General features: G+C 36.2%; 1 protein-coding gene across 1 annotated transcript in view; it reads right to left on the bottom strand.

The window, feature by feature from the left end:
* Positions 1 to 20,881, bottom strand: part of ADAMTS19 (ADAM metallopeptidase with thrombospondin type 1 motif 19) — a 130,770-nt gene that overhangs the window by 85,267 nt on the left and 24,622 nt on the right. Inside the window, exons 3-7 of the mRNA XM_030969320.1 lie at positions 19,941 to 20,106; positions 13,134 to 13,306; positions 12,120 to 12,203; positions 11,146 to 11,303; positions 778 to 821 (exon numbers count right to left, since the gene is read on the bottom strand). Of these exons, the coding sequence (XP_030825180.1) occupies positions 778 to 821; positions 11,146 to 11,303; positions 12,120 to 12,203; positions 13,134 to 13,306; positions 19,941 to 20,106 (625 nt within the window). The remainder of the gene's footprint in view (positions 1 to 777; positions 822 to 11,145; positions 11,304 to 12,119; positions 12,204 to 13,133; positions 13,307 to 19,940; positions 20,107 to 20,881) is intronic.

Genomic DNA, 20,881 nt, shown 5'->3' with positions numbered 1-20,881 from the left:
TTTAGATATACTGGAAGTACACCAGATTTAAATTTCAGTTTCAATCAACATAAAATGATGTAGACTTCTTGTCACGTTGCTTCCTCTTTCAGTCGGAAGTAAACATGTTTGCACAAATAAGTCAAAAATAAATGCCTCCAAACAAGAATTCACCTAAGACCAATATACCAATTAGTGAAAGAACACTATGAACTCTTAATCATTTACTGCTGTGAAACACATTACATTCTTATTTACAAGGCTTTTTCTTGGTAGCCGTCCCACAGATAAACTCATATACACCTGGGAGACAGCAGTAAAAGAAAAAAGAACAGCAAGTGGTGAGGTAATATAGTTTACATAAGAATTCTCCTCAAACCTTTGCAACTGAAATGAAACAGAAGAAAAATCAAAACCACAAAAAATTATAAAAATATTCAAACCAAAGATAAATCCATTCCATAAAAAGAATCATAAACACAATTTCTTATCTTCATATTCAGAATTAAAAATCTTCAATAATAAAACAATTTTCTATCAGTCAGTGAGACTAAAAAGAAAAAGGTGTTAAAGTTTGATCTATAAAAGAGATAGAAATATTGTACTAAAACACATATTGTGCCAGAAGCATACACCAATCCAACAGTATTATTAGCATTTAAGTTGTATTTTGAATTTTAGCTAGTTGCTTACTTCCATCACTGATTTTGCTGTCATCTTTTAGCTTCACATTTCTACCTACATAAAACTAATTTTATTATGTAGTTTATACACAGTCTCTTGTGTTTATTTACTTACCAACAGTATCACATGGTTCATCCTTATGTACACAGAAATCCTTCCTAGAATTGGGGGTGAAAGAAAAAATGTTAAGCAAGTCAAGCTGTTAGTCGTTAACAACTGTGTAACCTATTTAGAAACATTTTTTAAGGCTCAATGAATACATACAAAACACCATTATCTCAACAAAGAACAAGGGGAAGCAAAGGCCGGGATTACACAGAGCACTTAAACTCCAGCTTATGCTCAGAGCACATTTAAGAATAGTCAGGTGACAAAACATGTACTGTATATTCAAATTGCATTGCACCTAATTTCTATGTTCTTTTGGGTTCTTGTTTTTGTTGTTTTTTTTTTTCTTTTCTGTAGTATCTTGAAAAGTAACAAGTCTAAAGCTAGTCTTCCAATCATTCAAATGAAGATATTTCCAGTGATTTACATAAGATTCAAAAGCAGCATTTAGATCAGTAATAGAGTCAGAAAGTTTTTATTCTATCAAGTCAATGGTTAAAATCACTAATAGGAATATGACAAGAAGCATTTCTGCTAGGGCATCCCCTTATATAGTGGAAAACTTATAAAAATTAACTACCCTATCTCCAACGTGTATTTTAGTCCAGCATAGGTCTCTGAATAAGACTGTTCAACTGCATAAAGGAGAATAAATATTTCAACTGTGTCTTAAACATCTGCTTGGGATTAATTTTGATTTCACACGTATTTAGACTTCTTAGACACATGTAACATGTTATTAAAAGAGCACAGGGAAAACTGCTTTTTACTGGAGTATTTATAATGTTAATTTGTTATTTTACTTTAAAAAAAAAGGCTGCTGAGGTATGCATGAATTAGGGAGGTTGGGAGGGAACCAATAGGCAAAAAAACAACAAAAGCACCTCAGATATAGCAACCCCACAAACAAAGAAGTTCTGGTTTTCTGCTGTGCCACAGAGTAAGGGTCTCTGTTTTTAGGGAGAGACCATATGAATCAGAGAAATTTAGTTCTTATATTCTGTCTATGAAGGTACACAGATAAGACAAATAGATTGATAATGATAAAGATATACATACAGAGAAACACCCATTTTCCAGGAACAAAATGCAGGAATTGTTTGGTGCTTGAAATGAAAGATACTGACACTTATTTTTTTACAAAGTGTAATACTCCAAGGGCTGTTTCTTTGTTTCCCACAGACTATTCCTACATAGGGATTTAGACCCAAAAGCAATTTCTAGAGGTTGGCAAATTTCTGACAGTTGTGGAGGGCCACACAGATAGACGCATAGGGTTAAATAGCTTTTAATCAACCAGTCACCACTACCAGATAATTCCACAGAAGAGAAGAATGGCAGTGCTATAAATTGATAAAGTTGTGAGTAAAGCGATCAGGACAGTCTGAGAATACACTCAAAAGGGCCCTGGAAATTGAGCAGAAGGTGGTGAACAAGAAACTATAATCAGACACAGAAGAAAGTTATTTTATTTTTTCAAACCTGCAAGAAATTGCATTAATACACTGAGTTGTAACACAATTCTTTGTTTTGTGCTATGTGACACAAGGGACTTATTTGTCTTGTTAAGCAACATGACAGAATGATTAGAAATACGGGACTTGAGGTGAAGCAAGAGAACACGTGTAAAGACAATATAAGGACATTGACTGCCTTCCACACACACCCACCCAACCACCGTAGAACACCATAAAAATTGATTGATGTAATAATAAGTAAAAAAAAAAAAAAAAAAAAAAGAGAAAATAAATAGGTCATACCTTCAACTGTAAAAGAATGCTATGTTACATTTGAAAACTGCCAATATCCAAGAGGTTTCTGCTCATGTAATAGCTTTCTTCTCATATACTTACTGAGCTGTTTTTTCCTTTGTTTTCACTTCTTGGCTGAATCTGACTATGATTATGTTGTGCATTCAGGGTTTCATTATGGGACTTGGGGAAAATGGTACTGCTATGATTTGGCAAGAGGGAAATACAGTAAACCATTCTTAGTTCCCGACTTACATTGAAGGAATGTAATGCCTCCTTTAATTTCCAGGAATATGAATGCATTACATACATAGGCTCTGTAGTAAAGATTTACAATTCTAGCTAAACCTACCAGTGACTCTCATAAAAATAAAGCACACTACTAAGTCCTCAGACAGATTATTTGCCTTCCTCCTTCTCATCCTTTCTCTCAGCAAAGCAGAGCCAAGATATTAAAATTACTGTTACAGCATATAGAAGCTTTAGTGGCACCAGTTGGTGAGTCTGTCAATAAAAGCAACAAATAGTAAAAGCCCACCTACTCCAAGCAGTACCCAGCACAAAATGTCCATTACTCTAAATGGTTATTTTCATACACATGGAAGAGAAAACAGGTCCTTACTCAAGTGAAGGAAAGGAGGAGCTTTCACACTATTTATGCATGAATTCTGCACTTGAATGAATTGGCTAACCCCAGAAAAGGATTCTAAGCAAGGACAGATAACCACTACTGCATTGTTTCAGAAAATTATGTTTAGTTAGTAGATTTTAGTTCATTACATATAGCATTAGGAAAGACTTTCACAGCACACAAAGGTTACTTAATTTCTAAATACAAAGTATCTCAGTACATTGTCTTTGTTAAAATAAATCCTGATATGTAGGCGGTATGTACAACAGAAGACAAAAAGAACAATAAAGGAAGACTAAATTAAGAGGCAGACTTATTTTTTGTGAATAATTCCCAGTAATTTATAATTTTAGATAAATTTAATACTTGTTTTTGGCAAGTCAAAATATTCAAAAGATCTATTTTTTACTCAGCCTGGTGTACCATATCATATGCTAGATTGGAGAAAAGAAGAAAAAGGACAGTTAACAGATTTTACCTGTCTACCAGATCTTCATTCTGGTTGCACTCTACTCCAATTTCTCTAATGTTTGCAATTTTGAAACATATAGGTAGCTTGAATAACAGCAGAAGTCAGACTGCTTGAAACTGCAGTCTAACTTCTGCTGTTATTGATTCCAGGGCTTACAACATTTTTGAGGCTTATAGCTGAAGTAGTACGTTTCATCAAGTCATAAGATTTTCACAAGGAATAGTTGCAATTAATGGTACTTGTGGCAAGTGACATTACCATCAAATTGCAAATGCCTTCACTTGCATTGTGCAAAGTGAATAACTACAACACTGAAGATGTTCTTGTCTCCTCACATAACAGGACATTCTGAAATAATTCTCACATATAAACCAAGCACACATGTACTAATTAACAAATGCACTTTTAATGACAGTAATTAAATCTAAAATTATTTTGGTGTTAATGAACCACAAGAAAAATTACTTATTTACTATTTACTTGGGAATTTAAATAAATGGAAAATGGTACTAGTGTAAATGGTATTTCAGAAACTGTTTATTATTTTGAGGGTAAATCTCAAAGGCATCAGTATGTACTGGTCAGTGTATTTTAGGAAAAACAGGAAATGATATATTTAATTATTTCAAATGGTTAACACATCACTTAGGCACTGTAAAGCTGAACTGAGATTAAAAAGGGTGATATAAATATTCATATTATTATTATTATATTATAAAGCTCATATTTCAGTCAGACTGAAAAACAAAAGTTTGGAAGTGTGGTAAGTAAACAGCTGAATTGAATGTATCATTAACATATTGAAAGAGATACAGAGTAGTTAGGAATCCAAGGAAGGTGCTTTTGAGTGAAGTCTAACAGAACCTAGACTTAGCATTAGCATTAAACAATGATGCAGAAGAAAATACAGAGGCATTCCTGGCAAAGTTTAAAAATTAAATGAGTTCTCATAGATACACATAGGAATCAAGACACATCAAATTTTTACATTTGAGTAAATTTTCTTCTAGCGTAGCCAAAAGTGGCCTCCCAACTTGATCAGACGAAACAACAACAAAAAATGAGTATTTGGAACCAGGCAGTAGAAAGGAACAGCATCCTTGGATAAAGATACAGAAAAATATCAAAATTACACCACTATTCTGTTCACACAATATAGTGGCAAGTTTTGGTGCTTATGCGTAAAAAAAAAAATTGTAAAGCAGAAAAGGTCTGGAAAGAAGAGAACAATTACATAGAGTAACCTCTGTAAATTACTCTGAGACAAAGAGTTGTGACTTCAGCACAGCCTACCAGTATTTTCACAGGGAGGAGTTTTCCAACAGATTTCAGGAACAAAGGGTACAAAGGGTATGCTTGAAAGCCGAAGTAAGAAAAATTAGAAATACATCCAACTGCCCATTCAGAAAGTAAATAACTGTAAATAATCAACTGCTAAACAGTTAATCTTCCTTTTTTTAAAAATTTTTTGTCTAAGACTTGCCTACCTTTCTTAATCACCAGAAAATTAAAATGTAAAAATAACTGTATAAATTTTATGTTTGGGTCTCACACTAGATACTCAGAGATTTTAAATTCATTTTAAGTCCATGTATTTCTATAGAACAGACCTGTGCTAGTGAATGGAACATACATAGCCTAATTATTAGAGCTTGAAAGAGTAAGCTGACAGCAAAAGGTAAATTCATGCAAATTTTTCCCACACACATTATTATAAGCATTATCACTTCACAGACTCAAACATATTAAAAATTAAAAAAACAAAAGAGCATAAGATGACTTAAAATCAGTGGGATTTTTTTTAAATACACAAGGTAAAAATACAGGACTTCAATTTTACAGGAGATTCACTTTTTATTTAACTATGCTCTTTTCAGGTTTCCCTGCTTTCTTCTGCATCTGCAATCCTATTAATTAAATAATTAACTAATTAATTAGCAGAAAGGCCACGTGAGATTCTCATGAACTTCCCTGATGCCTCCTGGTAGTGTCAAATAAACCAAATTATCAAGAGATTGATAAATTGAGTACAAAATGGTCAAGAGAGTTGGCAGTATTGAAGTTATAGTGATGAAGACAAAATTAAGAATAATCTCGTCTCTCACCATGCATTTGCAAGAATTCACTTTTCCAAAGCTGAGATTCACTAGGTGTTTAAGGACAGCAGTAGCAGTTTAATAACCCAATCTCCATCTCAATATGTTTCAGCCATTTCGACTGCGAAACACTCCAGGCTTTTGCAGTGACCCTGTAATATCAGTTTCATTCCTGCAGGGATCTTCCACAGTCTTCCTCCTCTAACTTTCTTGAGGATTTATTTTTGGTTCAGAAAGGCAATAAAAATCAAAGTCAGAAAAATAACTGGATTTCTTCTGTTCATTGGAAGGTAATAGCAACACTAAAAAAAATCTTGTCCAAGCTTTGGGGAGAAACTACTGGATGGCTGAAACTACTGCAGTTGAAACAATATTTATGAAATCTAAGTGCTGTTTATGCCATTAGGTACTTTATAGAACAAGGTACCTTCTTACAGAGAAAGTATCTAACAGCACTGTTTCAATTATATGTAACCCAGGGCAAGGGGATCTCAGATACTGAAGATCAGAAGGAATAAATGGCTGATGCACACTATCAGCATGGAATATCACTACCTGATGAATATGAGGAGAATCAGAGGTCTATTTTCTGTTATAAGGACATGTGAAAATATCAGTTCTGAGAAGGAGAATAAAGAATTTGGTCTTTTTCGGTATTATTTTTCTCACACTTTTTCTACAAACCACTGTGACACAACAGATTCACCAATGCACTGGAAAAGCAGCAAAATGCATAATTTTTAAGTGAAGGTAAATTCTGCCTCACTCTTGTAAGCACATGTTCATACACTTCAAAGCTTTCATTACCCAATTTGTAACAGAGGCTATATAAGAACTTAAGCATCATCACAGAACAACTGGGAATTCCACAGGCCTTTTCCTGCCTTATTTTCAATTACCTCATTCAGGTCAAGCACCCCATGCAGATAGGAACTGGTAATGTCATCTCAGGGGCCACCAAAATCTGGTCTTGTCTGCACATTCAGACCCTGTACCTTAAAAGGCAAGCAGGATGTTGATGCAACCTGCTGCATTTTTTCCTCAGAGAAATTATCTATCTTTTTATAGCTAGATACTGTTTACAGATAGACAGTATCTCTATCAGATAGATCTATATCAAATAGACAGTATCTATATCAGATATATCTATAAAGTAACTGTGCTAATTTATAACTGGGAATACAGTAAAACTTACCTGATAAAACAGGTAGTTTTATCAAGACAGTCCTTGAAACACTTTTTACCTTAATTATGACATATATCCGACCTCCCTAGTAATCTAAATAGATTACAAACTCTTTCTGCCTTTCTTCTGCTTCATGGTACCATACTTTAAAGAGGATATAGTTTCATCAAAATAAGCCAATTTAAAGGGAAACTAAACAAAAACTGACATCATGAAACAGGGCCAAAGTAAATTGAAATGAATTGGTAGCAGATACGCATCATTACAGTCTAGCTGGGCAGCAGAGAAAGCTGCGGGGAGAAGTTGGTTTCGCTTTCCTCCTTACAGAACAAATGCAAAAATAAGTTTTGAAAAGTACCTTTTTCCTGAAAATGGCCGTTTGGCTGCTGAATACCAAGCTCTACAACATCCACATCACACTCTTTGTACTTAGGCATTAAAAATTAGCTCTGCAGAACACTCAATACTTCATTTCTAACTCTTTTGGTTACTACACAAAACTGGCATGTGAAAGCACACAGGAAAGCTTTTACAAAGAACTCTTGCTGTTCTATTATCATGTGAGACAAAAGAAGAGATGTGGCAACTTTTAGGAGGGCTGCCATGGAATGTGCTGGATACCCAAAACTTTACACATTTACTCAAAAAACACCAAGCAGTTGGTGTTCATCTGTATAAACAAAATAATTTCTCTCAATAAGCAGACCTGCTGTCCAAATGGAAGTTGTGACAATGGAGCTTGTTCCCTGCTTGCAAAACAGAATGAGACTCTGAATTAACAAAACACACGTGCAGAGCCACACATAGTGTTAGCTATACCATAAACCTGATGATGTGTAGAGGTAGCCTGGATTAGCAAAACATTCCCAGTCAGAAAACTGCTCTGGTATGATTTATTAGCAGCTAAAGCAGCTCTCAGGTGGGAGGCAGTACAGTCTAGAGAATAACAGCACTGCAAAATAAAAACATCAGAAGAACAGATCTTTAATTTCTGGCTCCGACAATAACCTATTCTCTGACATCTAACCAATCACTTCCCTTCTCTCTACTTCAAATTCCATAAAATTGATCACAGACTAAATCCAAAAATTGTATTTAACATGGCAGGTAAAAAATTGTAGACAACCCTGGAGCAAGTCCAGACAAAAGGCATGAAAACAATCAGAGGGCTGGAGTGCCTCTCTTATGAAGACAGGCTAAGAGAGCTTGGGTAAATCAACCTGGAGAAGAGAGGAGCTCTTTACAGAACCTTCCAGCACCTAAAGCAGACTTACAAGAAGACTGGAGAGGAACTTTTTACAGGGGCATGTAGTGACACGACAAAGGGGAATAGCATTAAACTGAAATTGGCAAGATTTATGTTAGATTTTAGGAAGAAATTCTTTACTGTAAAGGTGTGAGACATTGGCCCACGTTACCCAGAGAAGCTGTGAATGCCCCATTCCTGGAAATTCTAAAGGCCAGGTTGGATGGGGCTTTGACCAATGTGCTCTAAATACAAAATATCCCTGACCATGTGATAGGGGGTTTGGAACTGGATGATCTTTAAGGTCCATTCCAACCCAAACAATTCTATGATTCTTTGAAATCAAAATGTCATTATTACAACGAAGAAAAGCATCTTAACATAAGATCAGATCTTTGCAAAGCTTTTTTACCATTAGAATCACAGAATGCCAGAATGTTTAGGGTTGGAAGGGACTTCTGGAGATCATCCAGTCCAATCCTACTGTCAAGGCAGGGTGACCTGGAGCAGGTGATACAGGAACATGTCCCAGTGGGGTGTAAATGTCTCCAGAGAGGGATATTCCATGACCTCTCTGTGCTCTGAAAATCTCAATGTAAAGAAGTTTTTCCTCATGTTGAGGTGGAATTTCTTGTGTTTTGGTTATGGCCATTGCTCCTTGTCCTGTCACTGGGCACCACTGAAAAGAGTCTGGCACCATCCTCTTGGCACCTGCCTTTGAGATATTTATATTCACTAATGAGATCCCCTCTAAGTCTTCTCTGGTCTAAACAGGCCGAGCTCCTGCAGTCTCTCCTCAGAAGAGAGATGCTCCAGATCACAAATCATCTCTGTGGCCTCTGCTGGACCCTCTGCAGTAGCTCTTTGTCTTTCTTATACTGAGGAGCCCAGAACTGAACACAATACCATGGATGTGGGCAAAGAAAGGGGCAGGATCACCTTCCCCAACCTGTTGACCATATTCTTCCCAATGCACCTCAGAATCCCCTTGGTCCTCCTGGCCACAAGGGTACACTAGCAGCTCATGGTCAATTTGTCATCAACCAAGACTTCCAGAAATGCTGCATTAAATCCAAAAAGCTGTGTGGCCAAAAGCACTGACAGTTGAAGACATTTCCAGACCACTGAGTCTCGTCAACTTAACTAATGCTTCACTTGCATCAGTTCAGAATGCCTCTGCCTCTTCCCATAAAGGCTCATTAAGCTGAAGATGAAATGACAGGAAAAAGGTGTCACATGCTCTATTTATTTTATAGCATCTTACTACTCATGAGAGGCACCTTATAAGCTAAAGAATGCAGCCCCATGTTCACTCTCTTAGCCCATACAGGCCTGAAGCATTTGATACTTCCTTTTACAGCTGCTGCTATTGTAGATACTGCTGGCTGCCTCAGCTATCTCAAATAAGAGAGCTCAAGGTTTCTAGCAAACAAGCAGAATGCTGTTGCTCATTATCCTTGAACAGTCACAAGGAATATTTAGATGTAAGGAAGTCTATTCCCCTTTAGCCATCCTGATTAACCCAACGCTATCTATGACACTCAGGCATCCTTTATGCCTTGGCCCAAGTTTACTCTTTCCTACTGCTTGCTTCCCCCTTCTTTCTTTCCAGACCTTCGTCCCCTATCCTGCCCCAGCCCCACAATGCACTCACTACTATTAAAATCAGTTTGGGGTCTTAATCTACAAAATTGACTTCTAGTCTGTCACTCCAAGTATGTTTCCTGATAAGCTTATGCAAAGTTGCTGCAGAGAACATTATTTCTTGTGTCTTCCACTAGACTTAAATGGAGCTTGTGAGAACTACAGCTTAGCTCATGTATAAATGTGTAACAAAGATTAACCTGCCCCCTCAAAGCCCCAATAATCCATAAAACTGATATACACATCAAATAGAGGAGGATGACACAGAGTAAGAAGTGTCGGCTTTTCTCAGAAAAGAAAAGGGATTGAACAGCAAAAGTGGCAACAAAGCTCTTACCACAGACAGTTTGGACTTCTAAATTTCCTGCTTCGCATAAGTGACTGGCTCTCCAAAGCAGGAAAATTTAGAGAAATATTTTTCTGCTTCAAAAGACTGAAATACACTATAGATATTGGAGTAATCAGAATGAAACTAATTTCAAGAAGAATGCATTATTTTTATTTTCTATAGGTTCTCAGTGAGAGTGCTGTGAATAAACAGCAAAAGACGGCATGTAGGTGCAAAGATTACACATGGTTTTGCAGTATTCCACTATAGCCAATCACAGGAATTTTCTTTGGAAGGGAGCTCTGAAGGTTATGCAGTCCAAGTTCCACCTCAAAAATGGCACTAACTCTAACCCTAGGCTGGCTGAATCATCAATCTGTCCTTTCCTCTGGGTCATGCCTCTGGATCAGACAAAACCATGACAGTCCCTGCTTGGAAGGAAAGAGGTGAACTGGAGCCTGTTTCTTTCTCAATGTATGAAATGCCAGACACTTAAGAGCTACAAGGAACTGCAGATCTGGAATCATATTCTTGTGGCTGCAGGACACATCCTGAAGATGTACATGATGTACCTTCTGCACAGAGTGAAACATATCAGTTCTAGATCAGTTAAGAGGGAAGCATAACTCAGTAATGTGCCTAATGCTGGTCTAGCTCTGAATGGTTTAAATATGCTTTTGTGTTTTGACTGAAAGCATCTACAGGTCTGGGGTGCTGCCTCTTTTAAACAAAGGCGCATGGATGAAGGATTCCAACCTTTGTTATACAGATAAGGCCTTAGCTATATAGCCAAAAAAGAAACAAAAGAGTAACCTGTTCATCACTTCAAATATTTACCGTCTGGGAAATACTGCTTTCTGCACCTTTAGCAACACTTTATCACCAACTTTGAGATCCAGATGCCTCAAAATGCTCCCTTCCTCACTGCAAACTAAATTCTTACTATATTGGCCATCTACTTTGATCTATCTTCACACTAGCCTTCTGCCTATTTTTAATGCTCATCTTTCACTACTTTACCTTGTTATCAATATAGCTGCATCAACTGAAGTCATGTCTTCTCCCCAGCTTGTTGACATTTCTAAGTGTATATCATTCTTTTTGCCAAATTCTTCATGTTGCCATTTACAAAAGCTTTCCAGCATTTTTTCACCATGATGTCCAATATACATATCTGCCTGGAAATGAAAAACAATTAATATTATTAAAATTAGGATGCTATATGTAGAATTTGGAACCTTTTTTGACTGAGCTAGCAAAAATATTCTGCTTTTTATGACATAATATGTCCATGGCAAAACAACTCAAACTTCAGGTGCCAAGACCACCTTGTTTACATGTTAAAGATACAAATTAAGACAGTGCATTGAGAGTGTACATGTGTACTAGAGTCCACTCAAACTTTAGTCTTATTTATTTCCTGATTTCTCATCCATGGTGAGGAAAAGTATAATGGTGTTAAGATGGAGAAAGTGAACATGAAACAAGATTACTCAGAGGAACTGGAGAAATAAATTACTTTTTCACTGGAAAATTATAGTCTTTTAGATTAGAATATTGGTAAGGGAATCCCACTTCCTTATAAGTTAAGTGCTATATCAGCTTTTGTTTGTCTAGGAATTAGACAACAAAGAACATCAGTTCTCCTTCTGCAATCCAATGGATTTAAAGGAAATTATTTTTCTATTGAGATATATGAATGAACAAAAAGCAGAGTAGAAGTGGATTTTGCTAAGATCTACCTGATTTCTACATGGAAACTTTGACTGACTTTTAATTGCAGGAAGAGATAAGTCTCAATACATGTAGCACATAAATCAGAAGATTAATCTTCACTGGGGCTGCTTGTCAGTGGAAATCACTGCATAATATATGAAAGCTAACCAAGGAAATTTTTTTGCCATTAAAGTTCATAAATATTGCAAGCTTTTGCGGAGTAACAAGCTAAGTAGCATTACCCTCTACAGACTAAGACAAATGTCATAAATACCTACTGGAGTCTCATGAAGAAGGACAAGTTTAGTCACCCGAAGATTTACTTGTAATCCTAGACTCTTGTGTTGGAAAAGATTAAAAACCTAGAAGAGAAAAAAAAATCCAACAAACAAGAATATGAATTTGTATTGGACGTACACTAAAAACAACAGAACCCCAAAGAACATCAAAAACTCTCATATTCTACTGTGACTGCTTTTATTTTCTGTAATCTGAACAGAACACTAAGATAATGTACTGTGTTGGTCTTCTGAAGTGAAAACAGAGCTTAGGCAATATTCATTCTGGGAACATAAAAAAAGACCTTTTCCTCTCAATGGCCACAATCACTTTATAAACTGTGGCCTTTTTCTCCAAATATTTACATACACATTTAATACTGTTCACATGAAAATTTCTATTCATTTAAATCCATGATCTTGGATCAAGTGGTCTCAGCCAACATCTAACTCTCTAATTCTTCCTATCATTCAGAATAGTTAAAGCTCATATTAATTTTTCAGCTTATGCTCCTTCTTTAGAACAATCTTTCCTTGTATATTACAGATGCTATTTTTCACTGCTTTATGCACCAAATGCTTTATACACTGCAGCTCCAGATAGAACTGGAAGGGAATGTAATTGTCCAAATTCATTATTCTTTCTTTTTTTTCCACCACCACTGACCACACAATGCTTTCCCATAACAATGTCATGTCTTCATATCAAGCACAGGTCACCAGAAACTATTCAATATCCCAACTTTTCCAACAGCATGGCTTCTAACCAAAAAGTAATCTTTTTCTCTCACTTCCAGGCTTCCCCGAGATGTATGACCAGACAGTACAGACAAGCCTGCAGCACTACGGTTTTCTGCTGCAAAACATACGGACTAAGTCTGTACAACCTGCTGATGGTCCTGCTTTGACTGTGCCTTATAGGTGTTCAGTCAGAATCACCAGAAGGAGCAATGAAATCAGCCTGTGGTGCATGTGTTTTTGGCAAAACATCAAAATTAGTTTTAGATTTCCTACCATGTTTAAGATGGTTAGAATAAATCTTCTGGCAGCATCTGTTCCATGATACGAAACCATAGCTGGATCTGCCACCACAACAGTTTCTATGTTGTACTCTTGAGGCAACTTGTAAGAGTATCGCTTTCCTCTTCCACTTTCAGACACTTTTTGGGTCTTGGATTTCCTTTTATCTGTAAACCAAAATAGTGCTTGAGAAACTCATCCTTCAAACTACCCCTGTAGTACTTTTCAGGATTTGTTACTCTTGGTTATATTATAACTCTCATCATGTGGAAACAAATAGCTATGGACTATAATATGTTGTGCTTATTTGCTACTGCCAACGCTAAGGCTCATACTGAAGGTCTCTACTATGTATAAATATTACCTCATACCAAGAAAACAGAAATTTTATCCATCTTTTCAAATAAAGTCAGAAAGATTATTTGCAGCCTTTCAACTACCATATTTATAAAAAGAATATGTGTCTCTTACGTTGGTTTGTGGGAGAAAACTTAACTCATGTTTGGTCTGAAGGAAAACAGTGTTACTGACATTGCATAATTTTTGTCTGTCCATCTTCATAAATCACAGAGAAAATATCTTGATGTCTCGATATCTTAGCATACAAGACAACAAATACAGTTGCGCCTTAAAGTCATGTATTCGGTAAATACATGCAACAATTCTGTGATTTGCAAAGAGGAAATAATATTTCAGATAATGACAGAGAATGACATCGGTTTGTTAGAAATAAAAAAGTGAATTTTTACTGACATGACTTCAAAATCTGTGCTCCTACCATTATAAGCAGCTGAAGCAAAGTAATAAAAGCAAACCCTGGAAACAGGCCTCCAAATCTGCCGAAAGCTAAAAATCGAAAACATGTTATGTTTATTGTAAGGTTGAGGTTATTAATGGTGTTAATTTTCAGTTTCCCCTCCAAAAACCCAACAAAATTTCCCTTACTACTACAATACATAGTAGTACCATAGTACTACATAATTACACAAGCCAGAAGGTGGTCAGATTTACATACAACAGTTAGCAACGCCATTTTAAATAATCTAATTTAAAACAAAATGAAAAATTAAACTTTTTGTAATAGGCAAATATTGTTAGATCCTCTTGAGAGGACGTAAAACTTCTGGGACTGATCTCATTGAAACCAAGCGAAGTTTCTTGAAGCATCTAAAATGGAGTATCAGGCTCCCTGCGATGAAAAAAAGTAATGTTTAAGATGACAATTATGCTCTGGAAACAATAAAATATTAAAAAATTTTGAGACAATGTTTTGCAATTCAACCAATCTCATCTCTAATTGGAAAGTTCCTGCAATATATTTTATAATACATGACCACTCTCTAAAAAATAAGTCACTCTTCAGGACAACGCTAAAAGTGAACTCACGAAGTCAATTAACTAACAAATTAAATTTAAAATATAAAATACCAGTGGAAGAGGGATCTGTGATTTAAATATACGTCTAATACAGATTTAATGTAAATATAATGCAGATACATATTTTTCAATGTAACACGTATAAATTACGCACACTTATAAAAGGTTTCTATCCTTTTCTGAATCATTCATAAAAGATTATACATTTGAATGATTTAGTCCATCCCACTACATCTGAGAAGATCTTACTGATCCCTCTACAACTGGTGGCAGTGTAAGACCTACTAACACATTTACTAAAAGAAATACATATGTATTCTCCAGAAATAAATGTTTGGTGTTCGATGACCTAGAAGTAGAACAGCTATAAATTCAAGCTATCTTAAATTAAAGTCTCTTATTTTGATCCTTCAGACACTTGCTTAGCCTTATAACTTCTGCTACACTCTAGCCTAACTCATGTTTGCTAACTGTGGATCTACAGCCTAGTTTATAAAATATTATGTGTGTTTTCATCACTCTTTTGAGAATAATTTCTAATGAAATCTCAGTGTCAGTATTTGTGCCAGAAAAAAACACCTCCAATAAGCTATACAACTATGGCTTAACATAGAAACATCTAATGCTGTAAGTGTAAGCTATAGGTCTAAGTTTAAAAAGTAAACTCATGTGGCTTAAAAAAGATCTCTTTTGACCCATCTGGTCAATCTGCCTTCTTCCTAGGCACAGTGTAGTTTCCAGCAACAGTTTATTCACTGTTCATTTCTTTGTAAAAGACAGCAGCTAGTGACTGAAAACTTTAAATTTAATCTTAGCATGTACAGAGAATTCTCTTAACACATTTCTCTAAAAGTTATAGCTAGTAGTGCATTTCTGTTCAGAACTGACAGTCCACAATAAAATACGTCATTGTCCTAAACACTAAGAACACTGTGGTCCCATAAGCTGTCAAAACCTCTGTCTTTTGGGATTGCAGTGAATGAGAAGACTACATGGCTCTCTAGACAAGCTGTCTGCCCATCATCTGTCTGCCTTAGATATCTCTCCCATTAACAAACCAATGGACAATCTGTTCTTGGCCAGCCAACCTTTTCCAAATTGCTGGCAGAAATCCCCATCACGAGATCTCATTTATCTGAAACTTGCAGCTCTTTCCTAAGAACTTTAAATAAATGGAATTAGTAATTTTGGTACTACTGGTATTCAAATAACTTCTACAACTGCTGCCAGATAACAAGGGAAACAGGCTTTAGGCAAAACCTCATGTTTCTTTACATATTCATAAAACAGTAAAAATTACAAAGAACTGATCATTATTGAAGGCAAAGTATGTAAGAGATAACTGCTGCAAAAAACCCAGATACATAATAATTCATGTACTAACAAGATAAAAGACAGACTAAAGATGCATAAATTAATCTTAAAAAATTAATTACACTGCCAAAATAAAACCTAAATTCTACAGGAGAGTTCTGTGCAATAAGACTTCTGTTTGTGCAACTATGTAGAATAAGGAGATTCCATATCCCTAGACTACTTAAACTCAGTTGACTGAAAGGAAAGATAGGAATACTGCATACTTCAGCAAGAAGGGTAAAAATACTGCAGCAAATAAATTTGACATAAAATAGACAATTAAGAGAAAACAAGCAGAAATGTTAACAAAACAATTACCCCACATTAAAACACTTTAGAGACATCTACTATAATCACAGGTTACACAAAGTATCTAAGCCAACATTAAGAAGAGGCTGTGACTACAAGACTTCTGGACACCTTCAAGTCCTCAGGCACAAAAGCATTTCCTGAGTATATGCACATGCAGCCCAGACTACAGAGGAATCACCATCACTCCCCAGGGGATAACCTAGTCATACGGAAATTGCAGTATTCTGCCTACACAGGGAATACTGAGGAGCTTAAGACGCCATAAGCTATACCTCCACTATAATTTGAATAGGGATTTAAATAGTTTCCTACAGAGCGACAACTTTTTCTGACGCAAGGAGTAGAAATTAATCTCTCAAGTAGCACCAGTCTCCATCTTATGCAATCTCTTAGATCCATGACCAAGATTGTTTGCACATTTTATGGCATATATTGTCACATATAAACAGGCTGTAGAGCAGGAATCAACACAGCTTTCCCAGCTGACTGCCCAGTCTACATGCCATAAAGTAAGACTTCTGCTTTTGATTCAGTGAAACTTAGCAGGCTTTTCAGCAATATTCCATCATCCTAAGAGGAAAAGCACACTGGTATCTCAGGGCAGTATATTGTTTATTGCCAGAACTAAGAAGTAGAAGAGGAGTCTTCCAAATTCAGAAGGGATTCAAAATTCCCATTCACCATATCCTGGGTAAGAGATTTCTTTTTTCCCAATATGCCCCATGACTTCACCAGGAGTTCAGTTTACTATATAAACAACTTCAGTTTGGAACAAGTGCTTCAGAGCAGGTAGAAGAAAAAAACCTTCGCTTCCCAATGTAGCCCTTTGCTCTAATTACACCTGCTTCTCTCACATTTTTTTCTGTAACATAGTTCTGTACTGGTTTCTTTTAAAGGGGTGGAGTGTAAGGTCTGCATATGTGCAACTGGCTCACACATGTAAATAAATCATACACACTTTCAAGAAAAGGATATATATGCACACTGTCAGTAATCAAGAAAGCAACTGCCTCTGTCAGTATGATTCTCTCCCTCGCCTAATTAATAAGAAAACTACTCCATTCACAAAAACAAGTTCTTTGTTCTCTCCAAACAAGTTTGGCTGCGTAGCAACTTTCAGTCCACCCCTCAATGGTAATGGACGACAAACAATACCTTCTTTGATTGCCTCTGCTAGCTCTCCATGAAAAGCTATTACTTCCTATAGTGATCCTTCAACACCTCCAGCACAGACATTCATTCCTTTGGATAATTACAATTCACCACTGGCAATACATATTTGCTTGATAGGTGGCCAGCCTTTGAGATCAATTTGGATCAAAACCAGCAAGACAAATAAATACCTGTTTCTATCCTGACACACAAGCACTGTAGACGCAAGACAGTCTGGTTGTGAGACACGACCATATTGCTGAAAAGTTAGTGTGTTACCAAGGTAGCAGCTGCTCTATGTCACAAAGTTACATCTCTACCACAAAGGCAGCTGAGATTATCTCAGAGCCCCACATACTCATCTGCTTTATTTTTATTTAATTGATCTACTTAGCTTATTATTTGACTTAGAATTCTGAAATACTTATGTGAAGGCTTATTTTCGATGCTTTTATTCACTTTAAGGCTGCACCATGTGTGCAAACATGCATGTATGTAGCATGTGTCTGTAGCATGAGTATTTTGGTGATATTACCTAAATTCATGTCATACCAACAAAATGCTCTCAGCATAGACAGAGCTTTTAAGCATATAACTTACTGCAGTCACTCTTAGTAAAATAATCTGTAGCAGGGCAGTGAGGGACTGGTGTTCTAGAACAACAGCATTGGTTAGCAAGTACAGCTATTTATACTTCCTAACATAATAACATTGTGTCAGAAGATGCTACTCAGTTATGCACAGCTTGCACTATTATGAAATTTTAAACCTGATGGTTGATATAATGAAACCTCCTTCAAACAGATATTTGATTCTCTGTCGACAGATTTATAACAAATCAGAGCTTGGAGTGTAAGATTATTACAAAAGATTAATCCCATTTTAGAGTGTAAGAGAAAGTGAAAGGATATTTGATAATGAACATCACAGAAGAATCATGTCCTTATGGACAAGTTTGCATCCTTACTCATTTTCATACCCATCAAAGTTTGCTACTTTATCAGATACTCCTCCCTGCTTTTTGCAGTGCATACATCATGCATAGTTTTCATTTTTTCTTTCTCATTCCCATACACTTGCAGGCATGCATACTCTAACTCACTTTTCCCTAATAGGGAGGAATAAATAGCTTTACTTAATGTGAAAAACTTGTGCTAATACAGAAAGTTTAACGTTCAGATAAGCAGTGTCGATGTAATACAAAGCCTAGAATAGTAATATAGAGCCAACTGGAGGAAGTTACATGTAATTTATTTCATCCCACTGCAAGAAGAGCCTCACTTTGCACATTTATCTTTGATTTCAAACTCTGGATGGATGCCTAACTATAAAAACAATACTTCCAAAATGGAAAAAAAACCCACCACAAAACCTGTAACATTTATTCTGTAACTATATAAAATGGACAGAACAGCATAAATGTTCAGAAAGGATCAGACAGCCATGGAAAAGTTTAGGCTGAAAATGATCTCCAGAGGGCAGCTAGTCCAGCCTCCTGCTCAAGTCAGGCCAAGTGTCAGAGGATGATCAGCTCTTTTAGAGCCATTTCTAGACATGCTTTATAAATACCTAAGGATGTGGATTTGACAGCCTCTCTTGGTAACCTGTTCCAGTGCTAAGCATTCTTGTAGAGATTTTATTTTCCTTATGGAAACTGAAATTTCCTTGAACGCAAGTTACAACTGTTGTCTGTCAGAGCATACCTCTAAGGAATGTCTGGCTTCATCTTTTCTCTGCAGACCCTTAGGCACCAGACAACTGCAGCTGCATCCTTCCTTTATCTTTCCTTACCTGCTTGAAATAACTTAGTTCCTTCTGCTTCATCCCAAATGTCATATAATCCAGCCTCCTAACCATTTCAGTGCACTTCTGCCATTTTCTTTGCATTTTGCCAGGATTTCACTTACACATGAAAAATCAGCCTAAAAATGTGCACTCATTCTGGTTTATTTCCTAGGAGAAAAATAACTTCTCACAACAACACTAGAAATACCCTCAGCTCATGTTGAGGTCAAAGGACTGAGATGCCCTCCATCCTTTGAAAAATGACAGCTGATGATGAAGCAGAAAAAACAAAACACCATCTTTCACACAAGCCATTTTTCCCTTCCCCAGTGAAAACTATGAAGTCATCACTATGTGCCAAACTTCTGTTTAAACCCTTCTACTTCAACAACTTGTTCTACCTGCCATTGAGGAAGATACATTAGGATTGTTTCATACACATATAAGTGTGTATGAACAAGAACACATATAAAAATCACAGAAAATAGAAAATTAAGTACAAGCATTGCACATGGTGAGAGATTAAGCAGCTCTGATGACAGAGAGAGACAAGAAACAGATTTTAAATATTAAGTTGAAATTAAGACATGCCCCAAAGATTTCTACTTTCAAATACAAATGCATATTAAGAAGCACAGTCTATTCCTAATGGACAACTCCTTCTCCCAACAAGTGACATGCCACCTCAGAGTCCACTGTAGGGTACCGCTACAAGAATAATCAGTTCTGCTTCTGTCAAGGTTCTAATGTAACTACTATCTACTTTTCTTGAAAATATATTTGCTACATTACAGCTTTGCAGTGCGATTTTTATATTACCTGTAACAACACCACAGTAATGATTCTGAGAAGGTGGCTTTTCAGAAACTTTCTCCTCTATGGACCTTTTTCGCCTGTACACCCTGTGTGCATGTCCTGTCACAGCCAAAGTGCGATTGAGTGGCTCAATAAATATGAAGTCCTCATTAATCTGTATAAACCCCATCTGCAAAGGAAAACAAAAGGAACATATAAGGTAAGAATTTATTAAGTTGTGCACAGTCCTGCAGGAGAAAAAAACCCCACAACATCCCACTTAAGGAAACACTTTGCTTTAGTAACCTTATGGGCAAAGTGAGTACCTTTGTATTTTACAAGTTTTCTACTTAATTGAACTAGAATAAATTTCATTTATTTCAGCTAAATCTGGGTGGGTGGGTGGCTACATGCCAGTAGCATATGCACAGTAAAAGATACAGAATGTTAAAAGTTTACTTTGGGAGACCCAGGAGGTCGTTTATATATGTACAGTATGTACAAAAAAGTCTATACACAGGTTTCATTATTTATTATTGTCACATTTTTAGATAACTATATTTAATGAAATAGCAGGAACAATGTAAGGCTTATGAATACATCCTGAACAAATATGAAGATGGAAAAGAAATACTGTGGCACTCTTTTTACTCTTTTTCAAACTGAAAGAACCCAAAACTATTTTTAAAAGGCAGAAATCCCTTCTTGGTTTCCAGCAGTAACACCAGAAAAATATTTGAATAAAGCCATTTAGTTGGTTAACTCTTCTTCTGTCTCAACGTATTTATACACACCAACACATAGGAAAAGTTAACACACCAGATGCACATCCAATATTACAAGGGCATAGCCAATGCTGAAAAAAAATACTATAAAACATACTTATATAAATACCACACAAATAAATCTCAGCACAAACTGTTAAGCTTCCAATACACAAAAGTTTCCTATCAAGAGTAAAGCTG

Source organism: Camarhynchus parvulus, chromosome Z, assembly GCF_901933205.1.
Source record: "Camarhynchus parvulus chromosome Z, STF_HiC, whole genome shotgun sequence".
Classification (NCBI taxonomy): Eukaryota; Metazoa; Chordata; class Aves; order Passeriformes; family Thraupidae; genus Camarhynchus; species Camarhynchus parvulus.
This window is presented reverse-complemented; position numbering and strand designations above follow the sequence as displayed.